This window comes from Clupea harengus, chromosome 17 (assembly GCF_900700415.2).
Source record: "Clupea harengus chromosome 17, Ch_v2.0.2, whole genome shotgun sequence".
Lineage (NCBI taxonomy): Eukaryota > Metazoa > Chordata > Actinopteri > Clupeiformes > Clupeidae > Clupea > Clupea harengus.
In genome coordinates this window covers 13,223,296-13,246,346 of record NC_045168.1, presented here as the reverse complement: position 1 = coordinate 13,246,346, position 23,051 = coordinate 13,223,296, and the positions used below count along the sequence as shown (strand labels likewise).

General features: G+C 44.6%; 1 protein-coding gene across 1 annotated transcript in view; it reads left to right on the top strand.

Annotated features, from left to right (window-relative positions):
* The first annotated feature begins 10,496 nt into the window (after window positions 1–10,496).
* dpp6a (dipeptidyl-peptidase 6a) overlaps window positions 10,497–23,051 on the top strand; it is a 221,606-nt gene continuing 209,051 nt past the window's right edge. Inside the window, 1 exon segment of the mRNA XM_031583767.2 lies at window positions 10,497–11,234. Coding sequence (XP_031439627.1) covers window positions 11,043–11,234 — 192 coding nt within the window. The 5' untranslated portion in view covers window positions 10,497–11,042.

Genomic DNA, 23,051 nt, shown 5'->3' with positions numbered 1-23,051 from the left:
AGCCAAGTTGAACGAGTGTGTGTGTGTGTGTGTTTGTGTGTGTGTGTGTGTGTGTGTGAGAGTGTGTGTGTTTGAGTGTAGAGCCGTGCTGAACGGGTGTGTTTGAGGGTAGATTGGTTGAAGAGACGGTTCAACTCTGGCATGTTTGCCATGTTTGCCATGTTTGTGCATCAGACACAGAATTGGTTCCTTCCCTGGGAATCTCTCCTCTCCTCCTGTCAGCCGCTGCAGTGATGATCTGTGGATATGCTTCACACACACACACACACACACACACACACACACACACACACACACACACACACACACACACACACATCTGTGGATATGCTTCACACACACAGGAAAGAAATGACATCGCTGTGCAGAACTCAACCTTTGTCCACCTAATTTCTCCTGCTCATTCTCTCTTGTCACTCTCTTTCATTCGTCCTCTTTCTTTCTCATTCCACTCCATCTCTTGCTCTCTCTGTTTGTCTCTCCCACTCTGTTTCTCTCTCCCTCTCTCTCTCCCTCTCTCTCTCTCTCTCCCAATCTGTTTCTCTCTCTCTCTCCCTCTCTCCCACTCTGTTTCTCTCTCTCTCTCTCTCTCTTTCCCTCTATCCCTTTCTGTCTGTCTTTCTCTGTGTTCACAGGGCTGGCCGTTCATTATTCAGTTTGTGGAAAGAGTGGAGGGGGGCTGTTCTGGGTAAATTGGTCGTTGGGATGTTTGGCACTTTGGGCTGGGAGAAAAACGAGATGGCGGTGTAGCTGCATGAATAAAGCTGGGATTTAGTGTGTATGTGTGTGTGTGTGTGTGTGTGTGTGTGTGTGTGAGAGCGAGAGAGAGGAGGGGTTACAGAGGTGTTTACAGCACCAGGGATGGGCTGCATAAATATGGCTACCACTTTATCACAGCCTAACGGTGGAACTGATTGAATTGATCCATTGTCGGCTGGAGCCGCAGACACACACACACACACACACACACACACACACACTATACTCTCTCTTTCTCTCTCTCTCTCTCTCCCTCAAACAAACACAAACACATAGACAACAAGTACACTCACAGGTAAACACAAACTCATTTGCATAGTCTGACTCACTGACGGGTGTAGAGTGAAGCCAAAGATAAAGAAAATACAAAATGAAAAGAAAATTTGGAGAGAAATGACAATTAATGGAATAAATCAGATATCCCAAGTTTGGGCTGGACAAGTAGGATGCAGTATGTGCATTTTTCTTCTCCCAAAGCGAAACCTCAGCTATCCACTCTAAGCCCCTATTTAGCCCAGGTGCTGAACCCAGAAAACACACCAAATATGGCAAGGGAGAGATGGATGGTGGAGAGAGGAAAGGAGAGGAGAGGAGAGGAGAGGAGAGGAGAGGAGAGGAGAGGAAGATGGTACTGGTGGGGGCGATAAACATGAGGGAGAGAGACAGGGGGAAAGGTTGTAAGACACAGAAAGAAAAAAGGGAAAAACAAACAGACATACGAAAGAAGGAGGGGAATGAAGGTGAGGTATAAAGGGATAGAGAGAAAACGAGGATGGAGAGTAAAGGAGGCGCACTCCCTCTCGTCTGCGTCTCCTCTCCGGCACATGGTGGGTGATGAGTTGAGGACAAGTACGCTGATTGATTCGCCAGAGAAAGTCTTGTTGCGGAGACCCGGCAGGGGGGTTCTGTGTGTTAGAGTCCGAACTGTGCCGAGCACACCCACACCCACCCACCCACCCCTCTCCAAATCCTCCTTCCATCCCTCCCTTCTCGTGACGAGCCCCCACCCTCCCTCCCTCCCTCCCTCTCTCCCTCTTTCCCTCTCTCCCAAACTCCCTCCCTCTCTCCCACCCTCCCTCCCTCTCTCCCAAACTCCCTCCCTCCCACCCTCCCTCTCTCCCTCTTTCCCTCTCTCCCTCCCTCCCAGCCCCTGGCACTCTTCCTCCTCACTTTCCCCCGTGGAAGTGCAGAACTCACGGCAGTCCCGTCAGGATCAAGCTCACCGTCGCCGTTGCCGCCGTCGTCTTCATCATGTCCTTTTTAATCGCCGCCCAGCACATTGACACCACCACCTCCACCTCTAAGATGGTAAGCTTTTACTCTTTGTGCCTTTAAGCCTTCCTCTAATGAGCAGGACAGGACAGTGGTGCATAGGAACAGTGGGATAAAGAGACAGATGGCCTTACATATCTAAAGAGAGAAAGAGAACCGGATGGGTTTAGGACGGGTCTGCGTCTATTGTTGCGTTGTTATTATTATTGTTGTTGTCTTTTAATGGCGGAGTACCACAACGGGTCTGTGAAGTGCGAAGTGTGACTTAAGGTGGACCCTAGTGACCTATAAGCAAGCGCTTGATACGCAGCACTCGTGCAGGGTTTGTGTGACCGATCAGCAGTGTGAAAGACTGTGTGACCGTGTGCTTAAAGGCAAGGTGACAGGTGGGTGTAAACACTAAGCTGTCACCATCCTGGAGAAGGCAGAGGACATTTAGAACATGACAGGTCTCTCTCAAGCAGGAGGATATTTCAGATACCTGTGTGTGCTTGCTAATCAATTTGCGTGTGTGCGTGTGTGTGTGTGTGTGTGTGTGTGTGTGTCTGTGTCTGTGTCTGTGTCTGTGTCTGTGTGTGTGTGTGTCTGTGTGCGCGCGCGCGTGCGTGTGTGTGTGCATGAGATGGGCAGAGTTTTTCGGGCTGACGGAGGTGCCAGCCTCTTCGCGTCTGCATTCATAATTCTCATGACTCTCTCAAGGCTCTTTGTGTGAGCAGTGTGCTAAATCAAGGGGCCGTGCCCCCCCCCCCCCCCCCCCCCCCAAACAAACACACACTCACCCCCAAACACACACACGCACACTCAACCCATCCACCTAAATCACCCTCTAAGGCCAGCTCCCCATCCCTCCTTGTTTATTCATCTCCACTCCTCCCTTATTCTCTGCTTTTCTGCCCTTTCATTCTCCATTACGGTTGGGTCCAGACCCCTGCATCAGCAGTTTTGACTGGTGGAATTCTGCAGGGGCAACCATAAAGGCTAACAGCTCTGAGCCTTAGCCCTAGACACCATCAAGTGACAGGCAAATGCCGCCCAGGCTGCTCTTTGGATTGTGCTGTCAGGCGCTCGGGGGTACTGTGCGGAAACACTAGAGAGGCTGCAGTTGTGCACCGCCGTAAGGTAACGCCAGGTGTTGGCTGCAGCTTGATGAAACAATTCCTCATTAAATTATCAGGAGGAAAAAAAATGGACGTGTTTTTAACAACACACAGCAGGTCGTGTAGGGAGTAGCGGAAGTGTGTAGAACTCATCCTGACTTTCCCGCACCCCCACACTGGGCTACAAAGACAACCAAGGACTGAGGAGTTTGCTTGTGTAGTGTGTAGGTCAGTCCTATTTCACTTGAGCTTGGTGGAGAGAATGAGCTTGGTTGTGAGTAAGCTCGGTACAGTGTGTTGTGATGGCCTAAATGATTGCTGTTGCTCGGTGGTTAAGGTTCGTGAATGAAGCTCATCAGGAAAAGATGACAATCGAATCCAGACGCTGATGGCTTGGTTGGTTATGAGCAAATCATTGATTTCCATAATTGATTGGATGGATGTGCAACCCCCCCCCCCCCTACCCTAACCCCCCTCCCCCAACACACGCACGCACACACACACACACACACACACACACACACACACACACACACACACACACACACACACACACACACTATGCAAGAGTTATTCAACATTGAATGTCTGAGGGTGAATTTCTAAGGTCATCCAGTGTCTGTTGTGATGTTATTGTTCTTTACTCAAAGAGGAACATTAAAGTTCCCATCAAAAGGCACAAGGTACAAAGGACAAAAGGAGAGAGAGAGAGAGAGAGAGAGAGAGAGAGAGAGAGGATGCCTCTCTTCGGGACCCACATTCAAAGCCATGAAGCCATAATGAGTGAGGTGAGAGCGCTGACAGCTTGATGTAATATCTCTGAGTGCTGGAGCTCTGATGTGACAAGTTTGATGCAGAGTGTTCAGCGGACCCCTGTGGTGAGCAACATCAGTCGTCCCGTTTAAGATGCTTCATTTTCGGGGCTAATGTGTGCAATGCGGCCCTGCCTCTCTGCAACCACCACCCTTCTGAAATACAGCCTCCCTCCACCCAAATGATTCTCTTTGAAGGATGATGGTGTTGTGCAGGATGTGTGACATATCAATCCCCAGCCCAGAAGGGACTTGCTGCAAGGTTTTTGTATTTTTTTACCTCCCTGCGTAGAAATGAAAGTCACAGGAACAGGTGTAATTGTGGAGCTAAAAAATGGAATCGCACATATCCTTTTCATGTTCTTTAGATCAGTCATGGGGATTTGGGACTTGTGAGTTTTCACTCCTTCCATGTTTTAATCAGATCTGTATCACAAAGTGAATGCTCTTTTTCTGTGTTGATTCATTTCCCTCTCTAAACTCTTGTGCATAACAGATATTGTCAAAGGCAATGCAGAAGAGGGGAGAAAAAAAAGTGCAATTCTGTGCGTAGATATTTGTCTTAGCGAATGATCCAACATGACCTTTGAATCATTATTTTACTCCCCAAAATCAATAACGACTTGGAACCTGTTGCTGTTGTTGTCACTTAGGCAACCTTTACCTTTTCATGGATGGAATGCAAAATGAAAGAGAGAGAAAGAGGGAGGGAAGACAGGCTCCAAGGAATGACTTATGCTGAATTACATCGATTGATCTTTGTCAGAGTGAAGTATCGCTTCAAACTTCTGAAGCAAATTGAAATGCCCCTCAAGTCAAACTTCCTGGAGTGGGGGAAGCGACCACAACAAATTAAAAACCCATCATACAAATGGGCTGTTTTTTAGATGTAATCAGCCGCCCTGGTTGTTGTGTACAAACCTTGTCTCTGTGACTGCTCCCATTTATGCTCAGGGCCGGTGTGATCATTACTCTCTGTTCATGAGATTCAATAGGATACACTGGTGAGGGCGACAGCCACACACACCCACACACACACACACATACACACACACAGACATAAACTCAGACACATTCACACACACACTTGAAAGTCCACAAGCAGCACCACAAACAGCCAATGCTAAAGTGGCAGGTGGAGCAATATCAAAGGATATTGTATTTCGCCTTTCAATATGAGCTTGGAGTCCTGGAATGCCCTGTCCACTCTGTCCCCCCCCCCTCCCACACACACACTATCTCTGTCTCCATCCTTCCCTCTCCAATCTGTCTCTCCTGTTTTTCTTTTGGACCTGAAATAAGCTTGAGAAAGATAGACTCTGAGTTATTTGTTCAGAGGATTAAATAAACCTAGATGAAAAGTCATATAGCTGTCTGTGGGAAAGAAAACGTGTCGGTAAATAGAGATAGAATAAGGTACCTTTCTAACTCTGAATGTTATGAATAGGAGGACTGGCTAGCTGCCTGGTTGGGGTAGAAGTTTCAAGTCCATCCCCTCTCTGTTTCAAAATGCCACTCTGTTAATGCCTCTCCTGGTTTAATGCCTCTTAGTTCTCTCTGTCATGCGCTCACACCCACTCTCACACTCCCAGGGTGTCTGCTAGCTCTGGCGGCGGCAGCTGGGGTCTGGAGCAGAATGTGGGCAGCCAGAGCTGTGTTTGAGAACCAACAGCCTTCAGCACTCTTGCAGCCAGAGAGAAAGAGAGAACGAGAGAGAGAGAGAGAGAGAGAGAGAGAGAGAGATAGAGAGGGGGAGAGAGGGGGAGAGAGGGAGAGGGAGAGAGAGAGACAGAGACAGAGTGAGAGACAGATAGAGGGGGAGAGAGAGACAGAGAGAGAGAGAGAGAGGGGGAGAGAGACCATGGCAGAAATATATATATATATATATATATATATATATATATATATATATATATATATATAGAGAGAGAGAGAGAGAGAGAGAGAGAGAGAGAGAGCGAGAAAAGAAAGAGGGAGTAATGACAGAAGCAGATACAGAGAGATAGACAGAGAGTGTTGAGAGAGAGGAAGAAAAGCAGTCATTATTCTGCCACTAGGTTCTACCATTCTGCCCTCAAGCATGGCATATGCTCTCACCTGAGAGACACTGGCTTGGCTCGCTTCCTCTGGCAAGCAGTCAGAGGAGCAGGTGCAGACACAGGAATATGGCCGGGATGATAGACACCATGCTCACGTCAAGAGAACAGCTTTAGGAAAGTGCTTTAGGAAAGTGGAGAGGCCTTGGATCCTGTTAGAAAAGAGATAAATGCGCTTATTATCTGATCAGCAACTTCAGCTTCTCATCCTCTAGTCCTAAAGTTTGAAGCATTACTCCCTGCTGCTGCCACACTATTTGTTGTCCTTCTCTCTCTCTCTCTCTCTCTCTCTCTCTCTCTCTCTTTGGTTTTGTCGTTTCCGTTTCTGTTCTTTCTTCTTGTCCTCTAGGCCTCCTATAGACAGCACCCCTCCCACTTCTACAAGGGACTGTATCTGTCCCATTGGAAATAGGACTGACACTCAATTTTGGCACGCGCCCTGTCTGTGCCTGTCATTGATGAGGAAGTGACTGTATTTTTTTTTAAAAAGGACGCCACCTCAGCCAAACGTCTCCCTTCTTTCTTTTTCCTCTTCATGACACCCATGTCATTGTTAGAGGTTTCTGTTTGGCGGATGCACGCTGTCTCCATTGACTGATCACAGGAACAGGGCGGGGTGCATGGAGACGCCAATCAAAGGCACTTTCTCCTGTCAGAGTCGGGGAGAGAGGGCGGGGGCGTGAGCGGGAGGGGGGTCGGCGGTAGTGGGGGGGCATTGTGGTGGGAGCGGGGCGATTGACGGCCTATTCATTCATTTAGACAAACACAGTCAAGCTTCAGCAGGTTCAATCTACCTCCATCAGTCAAACGAGCCTCCATGGGTACCTTCACCACACACTGTGGTACACCCGTAAGCACACACACACATACACACACACTCCGACAGCGAGAAATTCTCACACACACTCAGTACTCGTTCACAGATGCACACACACACACACACACACACACACACACACACACACACACACACACACACACACATACACACACACACACACACACACACACACACACACACACACACACACACACACACACACACACACAAATGGTAATGTGAATAGGAAGCCTCCATTACCTCTCTCAGGTCAGAGTAGACCAGCCATCTTTATCCAAAAACTGCATTTAACGTGCTCTTTCTCACCTTAGAAGTCTCAGATGTGCTGCCGTATTTGCAGTCCAATAGGATTGCCTGGGTCTCATTCAGTAGTTTGACCTTGTGTAGTGATGGCACAGAACTCTGAAACATTCAGTAGTTTGACCTTGTGTACAGATGGCACAGAACTCTGAAATATTCCAGAGAAAGGCAGTATTGATTCTCAACATCAGTTGGTGTGAAAGAAAGGTTGAGGCGTGTGACACTGAGTTCTAGATGGAGGATGTGGCAGAGGAAAGTGTGACAGGTGCATAAATTCAAGTGTTCACTCCTCCATTCTCTCCCTCTCTCTCTCGCTCTCTCCCTCTCTCGCACTCCTGCTGCGAGAGTCTGTTCACTCTTCCTCCTCCTCCTCCAGGAACAGATGTCCCGAAGACAAGGTCAAAGCTGTCGCCTGTATGCCAGTGCACACTCACAACTTCTCAGATCAACTTAATATATTTATTAACCTTACAGGTCATGGTTACAGGTCTCCTTTTTTAAGTGGACTCTTTTCGAGCAATGGAGAAAATCACACAGAGATGACTGGTGTGGTATTATACAGAAACCCTCTTTATATTCTGTGTTATATTCTGAGTTTAAAGAAAAACAGAAATTAATTGGTCTTAAGAAAGAAGGCAAAGTCTTTATGCATCCACAGCCATGACGGTAATTGTCCCTGACTCTAACGTTCACAGATATTTCATTTCAAATTAAAGTGAGTGCCAGCACTTTGTCTACAGTGCCGTTGTGTTGTGTTGTTATTATGCAAACACCAAGACGTCAAAAGTGTTTAATTTGGCTACTTCTCTCTCTCTCTCTCTATTTGTCTAAACGCATTGTCAGACAGTCTGAAAGGGACATCATCTAGTCGTGCGCCCAGAATACATGACAGCATCTGATACCTCTCATATCATGCATAGCGAACAAGCAACAAAACACAAAGAAAGTGGGTAGCCTACCCAACTTCATTAAAGTGTGTAGAAATGTATGCATAGCACATAAGCATCCACAGCATACACCACTCTATGAGAGCTGGACTTCTCTCGTACCACAGATACGCCATTAGCTACCACAGATACGCCCCCCCCTCCCCACCGCTAATCCCCTCTTCATAGAGGTTGCAGTCAGTGGATGTCAGCACCTCAGGGTTGGGCATAAAAAAACGGTGCACTGGTCTTTTAGCAGAGGTTGGTTTCAAGTGGTTCCCTGGGGTGGGGGCGGATCCTTTTGGGAGCTGTGAGGTTTGGATATGTACAACTCGTGCCATATGGGAGAGAAACAAGGAAACATCCATCATGGAACACTGGGAGGGTAAAGATCTGGCATCTATTAAGTTGGTGTCGATTGTGTGGTGGTACTCGGTAGAGAGCTGGGAGAGGGGTGTTACGGAACTCGGAAAAGAGCTGGGAGAGGTGTTACGGATGGCCGAACCAACAGGGCTAGGCAGATGGAATAGGTCCGCATGATAGAGAAGATTAAGCCTGTCCCAAGACATGAGCTGAATCTTAAGCATGCTATCCTCCAAAACCAACAAGCAACAACACAAAACCATAACACAGAAAAATACTCCGTATTACTCTGGTAGCGTGTTTGTCTGCTCCAACAACACAAAACCCATAAAAAATACTCCGTATTACTCTGGTAGTGTGTTTGTCTGCTCCAATAACACATAAAAAATACTCCGTATTACTCTGGTAGTGTGTTTGTCTGCCCCTGTGACGCACAGAAATGAAAAGGGGACAAAATGAGATTCCGGTTTTAATTTCCGCATGAACAAGGGGAAACATGAGCAAATGAAGATATGGGTGCGCATCCACTAGATGCCAGTGTTGATTCAGTTTTGGGGAAATTATATTACGCTGCGTAATTGCCAGGACTCTGTTGTTTGGGGTGCGCATAATTGCAGTGCGAGGGTGTTGCACGCTTGCTCAAGCAATTGTGTGAGACTCGGGTAAACATGTCATCTGTACTCATTACGGCAGTGGTAATTTAACAGCACAAACAACAACCTGAAAACAAGCATATGTAGATGAACTAACAACTGTGGCCGCACATTTGGGTTCCTCCTTCTCAATTAGCTGTTTTAAGTGAAAGCAGAAGATGCTAATCTGCTGTAGTGTGTGCACTGCGGAGAAGTTTCTGTACAAAATGCTCTCAGTAGGCAAACCTGGTGCATATTCTCTAGATGTTTGTCATATTTTCATGACCAGTAGCTAAGCACTGAGATATACAGTCGCCATATTGTTAGGAAAAAACTCAAAAGGCTCCATTATCTTGGACTATATTATTGTATTACTGTGATCCTTACAGGGAAATGGCAGTTGCCAGGTAAATAAGGTGCAGCAATGGCCCATGTATTTGTGAGTTTGTACGCTGCTGGGTTAGGACTTCTCTCACACTCTAGCGGGGCGGAGGAAGTGTAATCAGATTTATGGGGGAATCTATCAACATTAGTGCACATGCTCACAAAACGAAACTGGATAAGGTTACACAGCATATTTCTCTTTATGAAAGAAATGTGGGTTTATGAGTGTGTGTGTGTGTGTGTGTGTGTGTGTGTGTGTGTGTGTGTGTGTGTGTGTGTGTGTGTGTGTGGCTACTGATGCATTGTGATATGTAGGTCTATTCTATTATAAGCTGCTTTGTGTTTGTATTTGTGCATTTTTATTACACACACACACACACACACACACCCTGTCTCATCACTGGTGTGAGCTGTATTTGTATGCCTACCATGCAGGTTCTGGTGTCTGAACAACTCAATTGCTATGTTTATGTCATATGGGTAAAGCTGTCTACAGGTGACATTGAAATCTCTCATATCCACTTATGATGAATTGTAAAGGAAAGGAACTCATGTTGAATAGAAGTAAAGGAACAACAGAGGAGTTTCAATGCAGTGCAAGCTTTCTATCAGACAAATGTCCTTCACCTATAAAGTGAAGTAATTGTTGGGTTTACTCTACAAGACTGCAGTCGGCTACATTGTAAAATACCTGAAGTATAAGTGTTATTTGCACTGCTTTACAAACAAATGTTGTAGCCTAGTTTTGGAAGCCCCAAACCAAGTTTTGAGGGCAGAGGAAGTGAGGGAAAAAAACAATGATTTCCAGACAATGATTGCCTGACATTGAAAATTGGGAAAAGTGTTTACCTCGTTTTTAATGTAACGTGGTACGGGACTTTTTGGCCACACAGAGGCACTCGAGTTCTTCCCTACGATTATCACTGCAAAATATGATAACCTCCTAATACACGTTCCTGGTGCCTAAGCTCGCCGTCAAACAACGATAATTCGTTTGAAAGCTGCCTGCCTTTCCGCTTTTCGTGTTTTGTGCCTGTTGTGGCTAATCACACAGCAAGACTCCTTCACAGAGGATTCCGTGATGTTGGGGAGAGTTTTTGAGTAGGTACCTCCGCTGGCCACTTGTCATGCACAGTCTCTGAAGGCTACTTCTACTCTGTGTCTGGCATAGTTGTCTTCTCGAGTTATTTTAGTGGGCGTGAAAGCGACGTTGTTGCTTTACCGAATAGACGGAAGGACGGATTGAACTAGAGGGAAATACGTGCAGTGAATTCCGAACAAGTCCTCAACTAATGGATTGTCCCCAAACGCTATCTTCTGTTCTGACACAGCGATCAAAGTAACTCGGATCTCTTTTGTTGCCCGTAGTGTGAGTCCGCCTTCTCTCTCAGATTTGAGGTCTAATCGATACTGTTATTTGACTTATTCTCTGCGGACTGCTCTTACTAAACTCCTGTGATCGCCTCCAAATAGTCCAGCTCAGACAACGGGTCAGTCTGATGAGAGACGGGGATATTTTCCCTACCTTTTTGAACTACTCTTTCTCTGTAAATACGAGCCATGGCTTCGGTGTATCAGAGATTTTCGGGGAACATTAACACCAACGCATCCTTCCCTGCGCTGCCCGAGGCCAGTCACCTGCTAGGCGGACGCGTCAGTGAGGAGGAGAACGCGGGAAAGACGCCAAGACCATGTCAGGACCCTCGATCTCGTGTCCTCCATCACAAAAGGAGTCAGTATGATGACGAGGATGTAAGCGAAACAATCTATTCCTGTCCCTTACATTCTCAGTATATCATTTTCATTAGGACAAACCCCCTATATTTACTTTCTGTAACAATGCTGTACATTGCTGATATTTTGCACAACTCTATTTCAAAGACATAAAAAGCTGACTTCAGTAGGACCACATATGTGCCCCTTATGTGTGCTTTATCAACAGTCAAGCATTACAGGAACCCATATAGGATATATAGCCTGTTAAACGAACTCTGCAACTCCAAATTCAACCTATTGGTGGCGCTAGAATACTCGAATTACAGTCATGAAAGTTGGTGAGAAGGAAAAGGGGACTCTCCATAATCAGTGCCAAATAGAAATAATAATAAAAAAATGGTTTTAGGGACAGCCAAGCCAGAAGAAGAAGAAGAAGAAGAAGAAGAAGAAGAAGAAGAAGAAGATCATTTAAATGTACAGGGAAAGTTAGAAACCCAATGGATGGCTTTTACGCCCCTCTGCACCCCTACTGGCCTTGCAGTGGCAGTGCAACAGCCTGAGCCATACTGTTTGCCTTCAGAAGGGGGCTTGCATTCATTTGAGGCGGGTGCTCACTATGGTTTAAAAAAAAAAAACACCACACCACCAAAGACTGTGTATAAGCTAAAACCAGTGACACTGAGTTCTGTAGAGTTTGCTGAGGGTTTTGAGTGTGGCAGCTGTGTTTGTACATGCCTACTTCATGCATTTAGATCAGCATGTATGGGCGCTTAAATGTGAATGTTCACGAGGTGAGTTTTGTGTACTAGTGATATTTAAGTGTTGTGGAGACGTCAGGCCACTTTTTGTGAATCACTTGTGAACATTATTAGCTAGGTGAAGGCATTAACTTTGTTTGTGTGGTAGTGAACCACATTAATTGTGATCATTATATTGTGGGTGTGGCTTTCCATTCTTGATTGGTCATGTGTATGTGCGCTACATTGAACTTCTCAGACTCCAGTAACTTGTTGTGGTATGAGACCACTGTGTATCTGACCATTTGTGTTGCGGTGCACTTTTGGTTGGGATTGTTTGTTACTACTTTGGTTAAAGTGTAGTGACTGTGTGGATAATCCTTTTGGTTTGTGGCTGTTGGGTCACTTGTTACTGGTTTTGTGTGTTCCAAGTGTAGCAACTTTGTGTTTGAACCCCATGGGTGTCCGTGTGTATCCATGTGTGTTTGAACCTCATGCGTGTGTCCGTGTGTATCCATGTGTGTTTGAACCTCATGCGTGCCCGTGTGTATCCATGTGTGTTTGAACCTCATGCGTGTCCGTGTGTATCCATGTGTGTTTGTTGGGCAAGTCTCCTTGAACTATTTGGTGAGAACATTTAGTTCTTTGTATGCTGTAGAGCATCGGTTCCCAAACTGGGGTACGCGTACCCCCAGGGGTACGCAAAGTGGTTCAGGGGGTACGCCGGGAGAAAATTTGATTTGCGTTTTCAAAGTGAAAAAGCCCATTACATTTTGAAACTGAGCTATACAGAGCTGCCTAGAGGGCTCTGGTCTGTAAGGACACAATCAAGATATGACTGAGGCAACTCATTGATCAAGATCAATATTTTGGCTAATGTCTGTATTGTGCTGTTGCACTGAAGTAAAGATGTGGATATTTAAGAGCCTGAATGGTGCTGTAGTGGCTCAGGGTCGCCTGTTTCAGTCTGTGATTTAACGTTCTGGAGTGGCTTGGGTGACCCCTGTGATCTGTGGCTGTCGCACTCTGAGAATGGGGTGTTAATGTTGGAGCAGCAGCCAGGTGATGACCTCCGGAGTGTCTTTGGTGAGGCAACCAAAGGCATCTGTGGCATGTGCTCTGTGTCTCCCTCTGTCTTCGTCTCCCTCTGTCTTCGTCTCCCTCTCCTCCTCCTTTGTCCTAGTAGTGGAGAACTGAAGATTGGATGACACTATAGAGGGCCTTTATCTTGAGTTTTAGGGCTAGAGGAACCCTTTTAAGGGAGAGGTGTTACGCCGCTCTGCACCCCTGCACCCCCACTGGCCTTTCAGTGGCAGTGCAGCAGCCTTTGGGTGGTGCATGGGCATAATATGCTTCATTGTTTACACCTGAGAATGTGTCTGCATTCTCACCCTGTTTTTGAGGCTGGTGCTCACTGTGGTTTTTTTTTATGCTTTGCGTTTATATATATTTATTCCCTTATATTACAAGCCAACTTATTTATTGAAATAAACAACTATTTTTGTTAACTCTGTGGTCTGTCTCCAATTTATGTTGCGGCTCACAAACCGCGTTTGAATGTTTTGCTGCTTGGCCCCCAATTATGTAGACTAGTAAGTAAGTTTCACGCTGGCTTTGGCAGACTCGCCCGACAGTTTCCATTTTATTAGGCTACTAATAATGTCAAATATGAATGATCGCTACTCAATTTGAAATCCAATCTTTTACCGTCCAATCAGATCAGTTTATTTAGATTAGCTCATCGTACGTTTATTCATTCCAGCTAGGCTGCTGTTGACTCGCTGCCTGTTTCTGTGAGGCATATCACACTGAGCCCATGTGATTTAGTTTAATGAACAGTGAACCTTGAATTCTGTTATAATATTACTTGCTGTCAAATAGGCTACGTGGCAAACACGTGTCCTACCGGTGGTTGGATTTATTTATAATGGCCGATGTGAGTGTGAAAATTGTTATGTGCATCGTGGTCCTTTGCGTCAACTTGTTAAAACGTTCGAAATAGGGCTGAACGATTTGGGAAAATAATCTAATTGCGATTTTTTACCAAAATATTGCGATTGCGATTTAATATGCGATTTTTTTTTTTATCCTCTTTTTTTCCCAACAAAACGTAATGAATGATTTAAGTATGACCAACACAATATTAGATACATTTAGTGTAAAATATTCTTTCCCAAATTTTACATTTTTTTTTAACTGCTCATTACAGAAACAAGAACAACAAATCGGTGGCTTTGCCACTGTGCATTTAAGTAATTTAAAAAAAGTCATTTTAAGTATAAACACTAGGCATGCACTTTTTAAACACTGTGTGCAAAATGTACAATCTTAAAAAAAAAAAAAAAAAAAAAATTTTTTTTTTTTTTTTTTTTAGACCACGTTTTTTAATCGCGAACGTTGCGGTTAGAAAATCGCGTTCTATCATATCGCGATTAAATCGCAAATGCAATTAATCGTTCAGCCCTAGTTCGAAACAATTTTAGCACTTTATTGTATAAAGACTCCATAACCCTCCTTTGCTGCCATAGGCTATAGCATGGCTTAGTGTCTGTAGTGCGTTTGCTTGTGGAACTGTCCAAGCAGTTTGTCCAACCGAACACAAGCTCTCTGGAGTCATCAATATTCCAGGGAAACAGAGCAGATCTACCTCAGGCTCAGTCGATAATGACTGTCCTGTTCACGTTGTCTTTGTGTTTAACTGAATAATAAACAAAGACTAATACCCTGACTAATTGTTACTCCTGCTCATTTCAGTTGATGTGTTTATTTTCTGAGTCGACAACTACAGCTCTTCTCAGTCTTTGCTTTGGGAATTTTTAGTTAATAGATTCAACAAATGCAGAACAATAAGCATAGTGTCATGTATGAATTGTCATAGTTTTCACTGATTAGCGGTTCGGCTGTGCATTAAATATCAATTGAAATGTTATACTATGTTTACTGATATTGTGCCCTGCATTTATAAATGCAGTGACCTAATTGCCTTTCGTTGAGACAACATACAGAGCTTTCAGATTCTTTTAAGTGCTGTTGGCCAGTGTGTCCATTGGTTAAACTCTGAAGATGGGAGACTTTGAAATGATCTAGACAGGAAGGGCCGTGAGCCAGCATGTCATTGAACAATCATATTAGCAGAATGCCTGGGGAAAAAATGCCAGGCCGTGGAGCCGCCCTCTCTCTCTCTCTCCCAGCTCTTACTCTTTCCCGTGTTCATTTCTCTGATCAGGAAGTATTCTGACCCTAATTAACCACCCTTGTCTAGCGGAGCCTGAGGTTGGTTGACATGAAATAGCACTGGTCTCTGATGATTGTATCACTAATGAGAGCCCTGGCTGCTCACCCACAGACCAACTTGAGCAGAACCGTTGAGGGGTTTGACCCATATGTATCGCTTTAGTCCCCTTTACTGTTCACCCCCCCCCCCCACACTCAGCCCCTACAGCCACATAGGTCTGTATGAGACGTGACTCAGTGGAGGCCCCCGCTGGGACTCGTGCACACTGAGTGATCTTGCATGTTCAGTGGACTGAACTTCCAGGAGGCAGCCAGCCCTTTTTGTGTTTTTGCGTTCGCGCTGTTATTGATGGTTCCTGAAAATAAATGAGAAAAAAAGTCTTTCTCGCTCTCTTTCCCGCTCTCCCCCGTCGGCCTTCTCAGTCCATTTTGTGCGGTCGATGAATTATAATCATCTTTCATCAGCATAATCATAGGCATGAAGTGAGCTCTCATGTGCTTGTGAACGCATCCCAGCCAAGAAAACGTTGAAGAATATTGATTTTAGGCTATTGGCTGTGAGTGGCTTATGTCGTTGAATTAGTTGGAGGGAGAAAAAAAAAAACGCAATGCATTTAAAATGATTAATTATGTCCCTGATGTGGCTTTGAGTTGATCCGCTGTGATGCTGAATCCTATTCTGTCAATACGCACGGCCCTTAGCCTTTAATCCGCCGGGCTGTTAAGTCCCTGGCATGAAAAGGATGTTTGATTAAAATCTTATCAAACTTTTTTCCCTCTTCCCCTCATCCCTCATTCCTCCTATCTTTCCTTTTCCTGCTTTCTGGTCGGTGTTATTTATAGAGCTGATAGTGGGGTTTAATGGTTGGTGCTGGCACTCACCAGTCATTTAAGTGTGTTGCCCTGATCACAGCACTGCTGGAGGTTTTGTCTGTGTGCAGCTATCTGAAAAAACAGTGCCGCGTAATGCAAAACAGATGCTTACTTTTGAGTTTAGCTATGCCAAACCATGCATGTGTGTGTCTATCTGTGTCTGTGAGCAGGTGCATGTGTGTGTGTGTGTGTGTGTGCGTGTGTGTGTGTGTGTCTGTGTGTGTGTGTGTGTGTGCGTGTGTGTGTGTGCGTGCACATTGGGTGTGTTAACATTTCATTTTTCTGGCTTTGACAAGGATGACAAATGTCAGTGTTGGCGCCTCCATGCTCGGCGACTCTCTGGGATCTTTCAGAGGGAATCAATGAGACAGCCGCCGAAACATGCACCATTGCATCCCGGGGCTCCATTGGCCATCGCACAGGTGCTTAATGCCGACATCTTGACAACTAGAGAGTTGCTCTCGTTGTCATTCATCCACAGTCAAAATGGCCTGGGAGGGACGGAGAGAAGGGAGAGGTATACACTTCAGATAGACAGAGGCTAAAGCTGCAGACAGATGTGACAGAAATAGGAAAACAGAAGAGCCTACCTGAAGGATATGTTTAAATGTAAGAATAATTTCTCCTGATGGTTAGAGGGAGAAAGGGTGAGCAAGCTAATAGTAAACAACTTTACTGAAACAGGCCGGGTGGGGTTGGGGGATTGAGAGAGGGACTAAGGACTATGAATGGGAGTGATAGTGAGAAAAAAAACGTTGTGTGTGTGTGTGTGTGTGTGTGTGTGTGTGTGTGTGTGTGTGTGTGTGTGTGTGTGTGTGTGTGTGTGTGTGTTGTGGTAGCCCAAGCTGCTCTTGGGCTCCCACTTAGTTTAAACATGGCTGATTTCCCTTACTAGGACTATACAGGGCAGGCTTTAGGACCCTGGGGAGGTGTTCTGGGGACTAGGCAGATCGGGCCATTCCCTAATTGGACACACAGGTGTAGATTGTCTGACTAGTTGCTGATCAGTGCCAACTAGTCAGACAAAGACTTTAAAACAGTCAGTAAGAAGGGCTGACGAGCGAGAGAGAGACAGAGGGGAAGGTGCCGGTTGCACTGGGTGAAAGCCGGAGGGTTTACCCCATTTTCTGTTTGTTTGAATACCTTTGTTTGTAATTTAAAGCGTTAATAAAGAACGTTCCTTTTGTAATTCCCTGGTTGCGTCCTTTTGAGAGCTGGGCTGCAAGTGTGTGTGTGTGTGTGTGTGTGTGTGTGTGTGTGTGTGTGTGTGTGTGTGTGTGTGTGTGTGTGTGTGTGTGTGTGTGTGTGTGTGTGTGTGTGTGTGAGAATCAGAAAAGGGAAACAGAGAGACATTGTGAGTGTGTGAGAGAGAATTTGAACACAGTACTTTTCATGGGGATTATCACATGGCTGTGTCCTGGCATGCCCCTCCTAAAGCCTCGGGACGAAAGTGCCAAAGAAATCCTTTCAGGGGTTTTATATTAAGACAAATTAAAATGCAAAGCAGCAATAAAAATGCAAAGTAGTAAATACGTTGAGACATGATGAATGTATGTGTGGGTATACATTTATCTATTTTCATAATATTTATCTATTTTATTACATTTTCATAATGATTATCTATTTATTACATTTTCATAATATTTTTGCATGGCAGTAAATAGGGCAGGTTGGGAGTGTGTATGTGTGTGTGGGGGGGACTAATCAGAGAGCAGAGTAAGGTCCTGGTTTCTGCTCTCACTGGGAAAGGTTCAAATGTATGTTCTTCTCTGTGGCTGTTAGCTCATTTCAACATATGACTGTGGGTTTCAAGCCTGTGCCTAGAACTCGTAACAGTGGTACAACAGAATTGCTTGTGGTAAAAAGCAATCATGTTTATTGTAATACACTGTGAATGTCCATTTTAACTGAATTCAGAACTTGATGAATTCCTTCCTTTAAGTTTTCAAGCGCAAATCTGTGCAATGTAATGAAGCCCCAGACACACCTTGTTTCACATTTGAGAGACAGTTATCAGGACTTGGTCAACATTCCTCACATGGAGATGAGTTTGGACCAATTATCACGTTCAGAGTTGCGAAACAGTTCCACTTTTACTCGTTTGCTTCAATTTCCTCCTCTCCTCCCTCTCTCCATCTGATTCGGCTGTCACACGCCCGTCCGTTTTTCTCACTGTATCACGCGGTGGCAGTGCCGAGACTGATCGGAGCTTTAAATATAGCTCTGCGGTGAAGTTGGCTCCATTCCCCAGAGTTTTTTTTGATCATGTTAGTACGTTGAAGCGCTGTTTGTTCTGCTGTGTGTACTTTTAAGCTCATCCAGACAAAAATGAAAATCAAATGAGGCATGGATAATGATCAAAGAAAAATATATAATGGGAGGAAAACGTTTCAGTCTCACAGACTCACTCACTTCACTTCACTTACTTCAGTCTCTCTCTCTCTCTCTCCCTCCCCTTCCTCTCTCCCTCATTCTCTCTCCCTCTCTGTAATTGTCATCACACATGTCTCTGTTGTACTGCCTGTTTAATTGATGTCAATTTTCGGCACTCTGTGCTATATTAACACTCTGGGTCACCGTGACTGATGAGGCGTGCGCTGGCAGCTTGTCTCTAGCGAAAGCTGATTCAGAGCTGGATCGCGTCCTGTCACCTGAATCAACCAGCTCTTTCCATGAGCCAAGGGTCAAAACAGACTCATACCAGGCTTCTAGTTTAGAGCACACGGCTACACCAGGCTCTCTGGCGTTAAATTAGGCAGTGCCTCAGCGCTGGCATGGCGCTGCCCCACTGCTGGGTTGGCACAGAAGAACTCTGCAGCTACCACCCCAGCTAGTGGCACACCCACCGCAGCTAAACCACGTGTGCTAATTGGAGTCTTATCGAGAAAATGAGTGGTTGAAAGAGAGTGGGTGGGGAGAGGTATGAAAAGCAGAGGATGGTAGGTATGCGAGTTGAAAGAATTGGAGAGAGAACGAACGAACAGGAGATCACAGCAGCAGCAGCAGTATCTTTATTTCTTGTGCCTGTTTCAAGATTGAGCTGATAGAGATGTCTGGTGTATAGACTGACGTCTGGTAAACAGCCAGAACTCACCTCAGGAATGGGTCCAACATTTCCCCTTCCTCTAAATGAAAATGGGAAAACGGGAGGGGAAAGAATGACAGCTGGCAGGTCTCAGCGTTTTCATTTCCATTTAGGTCCCCCGTCCGGAAGCGGTTTGTGACTCCATTCCAGACGCTGTGGGCTGTGTTGGCAATGCTTTTACACTGGCATACCTGTTTAAATGTCACGTCTCGCTTTGAAACGCTGGCTCGCTCCAACATCGGAGCATTTTACTTTTTAAACCTGGACGAGATTGGCATTAACTCTGTCTCTTGGAAAGCAGGAAAGCACACCTGGCAGGGAGCTGGCCAGTGTGGACAGTAACAGGACTCCTCTATATACAATTACTCAGAACATAGAGCATAGTAAAGATTCAGACTGTGCATCTAGCCCTTATAAGACGATACATATCTAGAAACATGCGCGATGAGACGATTCAGGGATGATGCATTTCAATACGGAAAGATCAGGTGTGATTCGATTTATTAAATGTAAACATTCATTTTCAATTATAAATTTAAAAAGGCCTATTTTATAAAAGTGGCATCGCTTACCTTGAAATAGATATAGTTCATAAAAGACCAGGGAATCAAGGCAAGTATTTTTGTTACTTTATTGCACGGGGAAAGAATGGAAGACAAATGGAGCCCATCATTCCATGGCACTGTGTTTATTACTTTCGACACAGTTAGACATAAATGTGTACTGAAACCTTTTAACATATGAACATATAACATATGAATATAAAGTAAAGTCTGTGTCATACACCCATGCCCAGGTGCCTCAGTTTAAGGGTTAGTTAGGGTGACAAATATGAAAAAAAGCCCTTCAGTACACTACAGTTCAACTTTGCAATGCCCTCTAACACTGAAAACAAAATTATATCTAACGACAACTATAGATTAGTGTCGTACTTCTACTAAGCTGCTGAGCTAAAGTCAATCAAAACAGTCCATTGTTATGCATAGCTGTAGCTTCTTCTGCATGTGTTCACAACCCCTGAAGACAATTTGAAGGTTTAGCAGCGTGACAGGATGAGAAGAATCTGCTGTGTGGGGCTTGGTCTAGAGGGGTGTACATCATGTCTTACACCTTCATGAACAAGAAGTCTACTAACAAACGTTGTGAGATATCTGGCTAACGTGTTTCGGTCACACTGACAATGAGATATTTGTAACATTAGCCTGTGTCTCCATTAACAGAGAAGTTAGCACACAGCCTAGGCGATAATGTTTGTTACAACCTAAGATGCTAATGTTATCTGCTTTTTGTAACATTACCTGTTGTGTGTGTTAGGTGGTTAGGACTTCATCCAATATAATGCAACAAACAAATGAACTACACACACACACGCTGTGAGTCCATGTTCGTGTTGAGTAGCATCAAAGGTGGGTAGAGTAAGCAAAAGCTGTAGTCAAGTAAAAATGTTGTAGAAGTAGAAGTAAATCAGTAAAACCCATCATAATTTCTTTAGTAAAAATATGTCTCATAGACTGAGTACTCAAGTAAGTGATCATTTGAGATGTGATGATAATTATTCACCTTTTAGGCATATGTATTATAAAAATACATAAACTGTAGGCTGGAGGGCTGCTGCTGGCCATTTAAGTGCCCTGAGTGGAATTGTATCTACCTTACAGGCTATACAGATATTCCGCTCTCATTCAGTTGAAATTGCAAATAACATATTTTGCTCATCCTTAGATGTGCTTAAAAAAATATTCAGTTAAAAATGAATGTTGCAAACTTGATGCTGTTTGATGATGTATTGATTAATGATGTATCGTCACTGTAAGATATTTGGTTTAGGCTACATTCTCATATTTGGACTCTTTTACCAAGATGGTGAATGGGAGGACAGTTTTTGCTGTGTATGGCTGGGACATAGTTAAAGTGATGTCTACCTAATAGGCTACATCAAAAGAACATCCGTTAAATATTATTGTTATTGTTAACTGTATATCATTTTTGAGTTTATGAGTAGGCCTGTGTCATGCGATACTTTGAGTAATGACAGATCAGATATAAAATCAAATTATTTACACAGCGCATTTCATACCAAGAGGTACCACAATGCGCTTAGGTAAGATACTTAAGTTACATCTGAAGCAGGAGAGATAGGCTTTGTGTAGGCCACCATTTCAACAGAAGGTAGGCCTATCAGTTTTATAATAAACCACACACTCACAAACTTAAATGCTAGCTTTGCCCCATAGACTAGGCTTGTCATATTAAATGTAGCCAATAAGAACATAAGCTTTCTAACATTAACTAGTTTAACGTTTCTTGCTATGTCTGGATCCAGTGCTACGATGTGCACACGCCACCGATGTCCAATCAGAGACTAATGTTTTGGGATTGTCTTCCATAGATTCCCACTATCAGTGCGCCAGTTCAATATAGCTGCGCTGGTGATGTAGGAACCAGAGGCCGATGTAGCCAAAGGAGCCAATGTTGTTGGCTAGAAGCTGTGCATGTATATATAAAACTAAGTAGATGTACTCGAGTAAGAGTGAAAAGTATTCAGCATTATATTAAGTACAATTCATTTGAAAAAAATACTTAAGGATATGTAATGGAGTAAACGTAGCACGTTACTACCTACCTCTGAGTCCGGATTTGACCATGAATCAAACCGTTTTTGTAATGCCAACGTAACCAAAACATGGTTGCATGTTCGACTGAAGACAGCGTAGTGTGTCTGTTCCACTTGGTTTTGGGTTTAATTTGAGCATTGACCATTGTTAATCATCTTACTACCTTTTTTGTGCTGTATCTCATGGGTCTGTTGAACCATGTTGGGCATTGTCCTGTACTGAATGACACCTTCGAAGCTGTATTATACTTCAATTCGTTTTACGAGTGAACCGGTTACATGTAGCATTGATCTCATTCCCTTTGTATTGTTAGTCTCCTCTGCGCTGTCTGTCCTCAGATGAGTCTGCCTCATGTATCCAATGAGCTTACTTGACACATTTAACTGCTGGACGTTCACAGACATTACAGCAGCAGAATGCTAAGTCTAGTTGCCAGGGGCACGTCTGTTACATTACCAAGCATGTCCCTCTCGTTCGTTAATTATGCCGCTAGTGAGGCATGGCACACACGTATGCCCTATTCATCAGTAGCGCTCGGCACAAACCCAGTCCTCCACAGGATATCACGCGTCTGTGCTTTCAACCCAAGAGAGATGTGGGCATAGGAGCAGGGCATTTCATCTCAGGGTCCCAGGTAGACGATGGCTCTGTAGTGGATCCGTTCCAGATTCGGCTAGGGTATGGGGCACTGGGTACTGTGATCCAGGTGCTGGAGAGGGTGTTGGGCCCTGTGACCTGCTGTAGGGTCCTATGCATCTGTAATGAGATTCTTCGGGCATAACCTGTGAGCCCACAGAAAGCTAAATGAATTTGCCCCCACTATCTAAATAGAGAGAGGCCAGCCAGGGGCGTTGACTCACTGCTACCATGACTTTTTCCCCCACTGATCCTACTCACACTCTCATTTATCATTAATTTAGTAAGCATCTCTCTTTCTCAATTCTGGAACTGCAGAGCTGATGCTATTTAAAAAACATTGGCATGACTGTACTGATTACCGTCACTTTAGGGAAAGGCTTCCTTTAGAAGCAAACCACATTACGGTTCGCAAGTACAGGGCTTGGCTTTTTAAAACTCTTGGCTTGTAAAACTGCAGCACTTGTATGCAGCAAGTGTTCCATCCTTCTGTATCCATGGTCCATTATATTCACTTCAGGGGCCCAGATTATAAATGAGATTAGTGCTTGTGAAGAACTCTGGAAGAGACTTTTATTTTATTGAGCCGGGTGATGAAGATGATGAAGTCTGTGAGGAAGAGCATCCTTGATCTTTGGCTGGGTGGGAGCTGTGGATTGATAGTAGGGGGGAT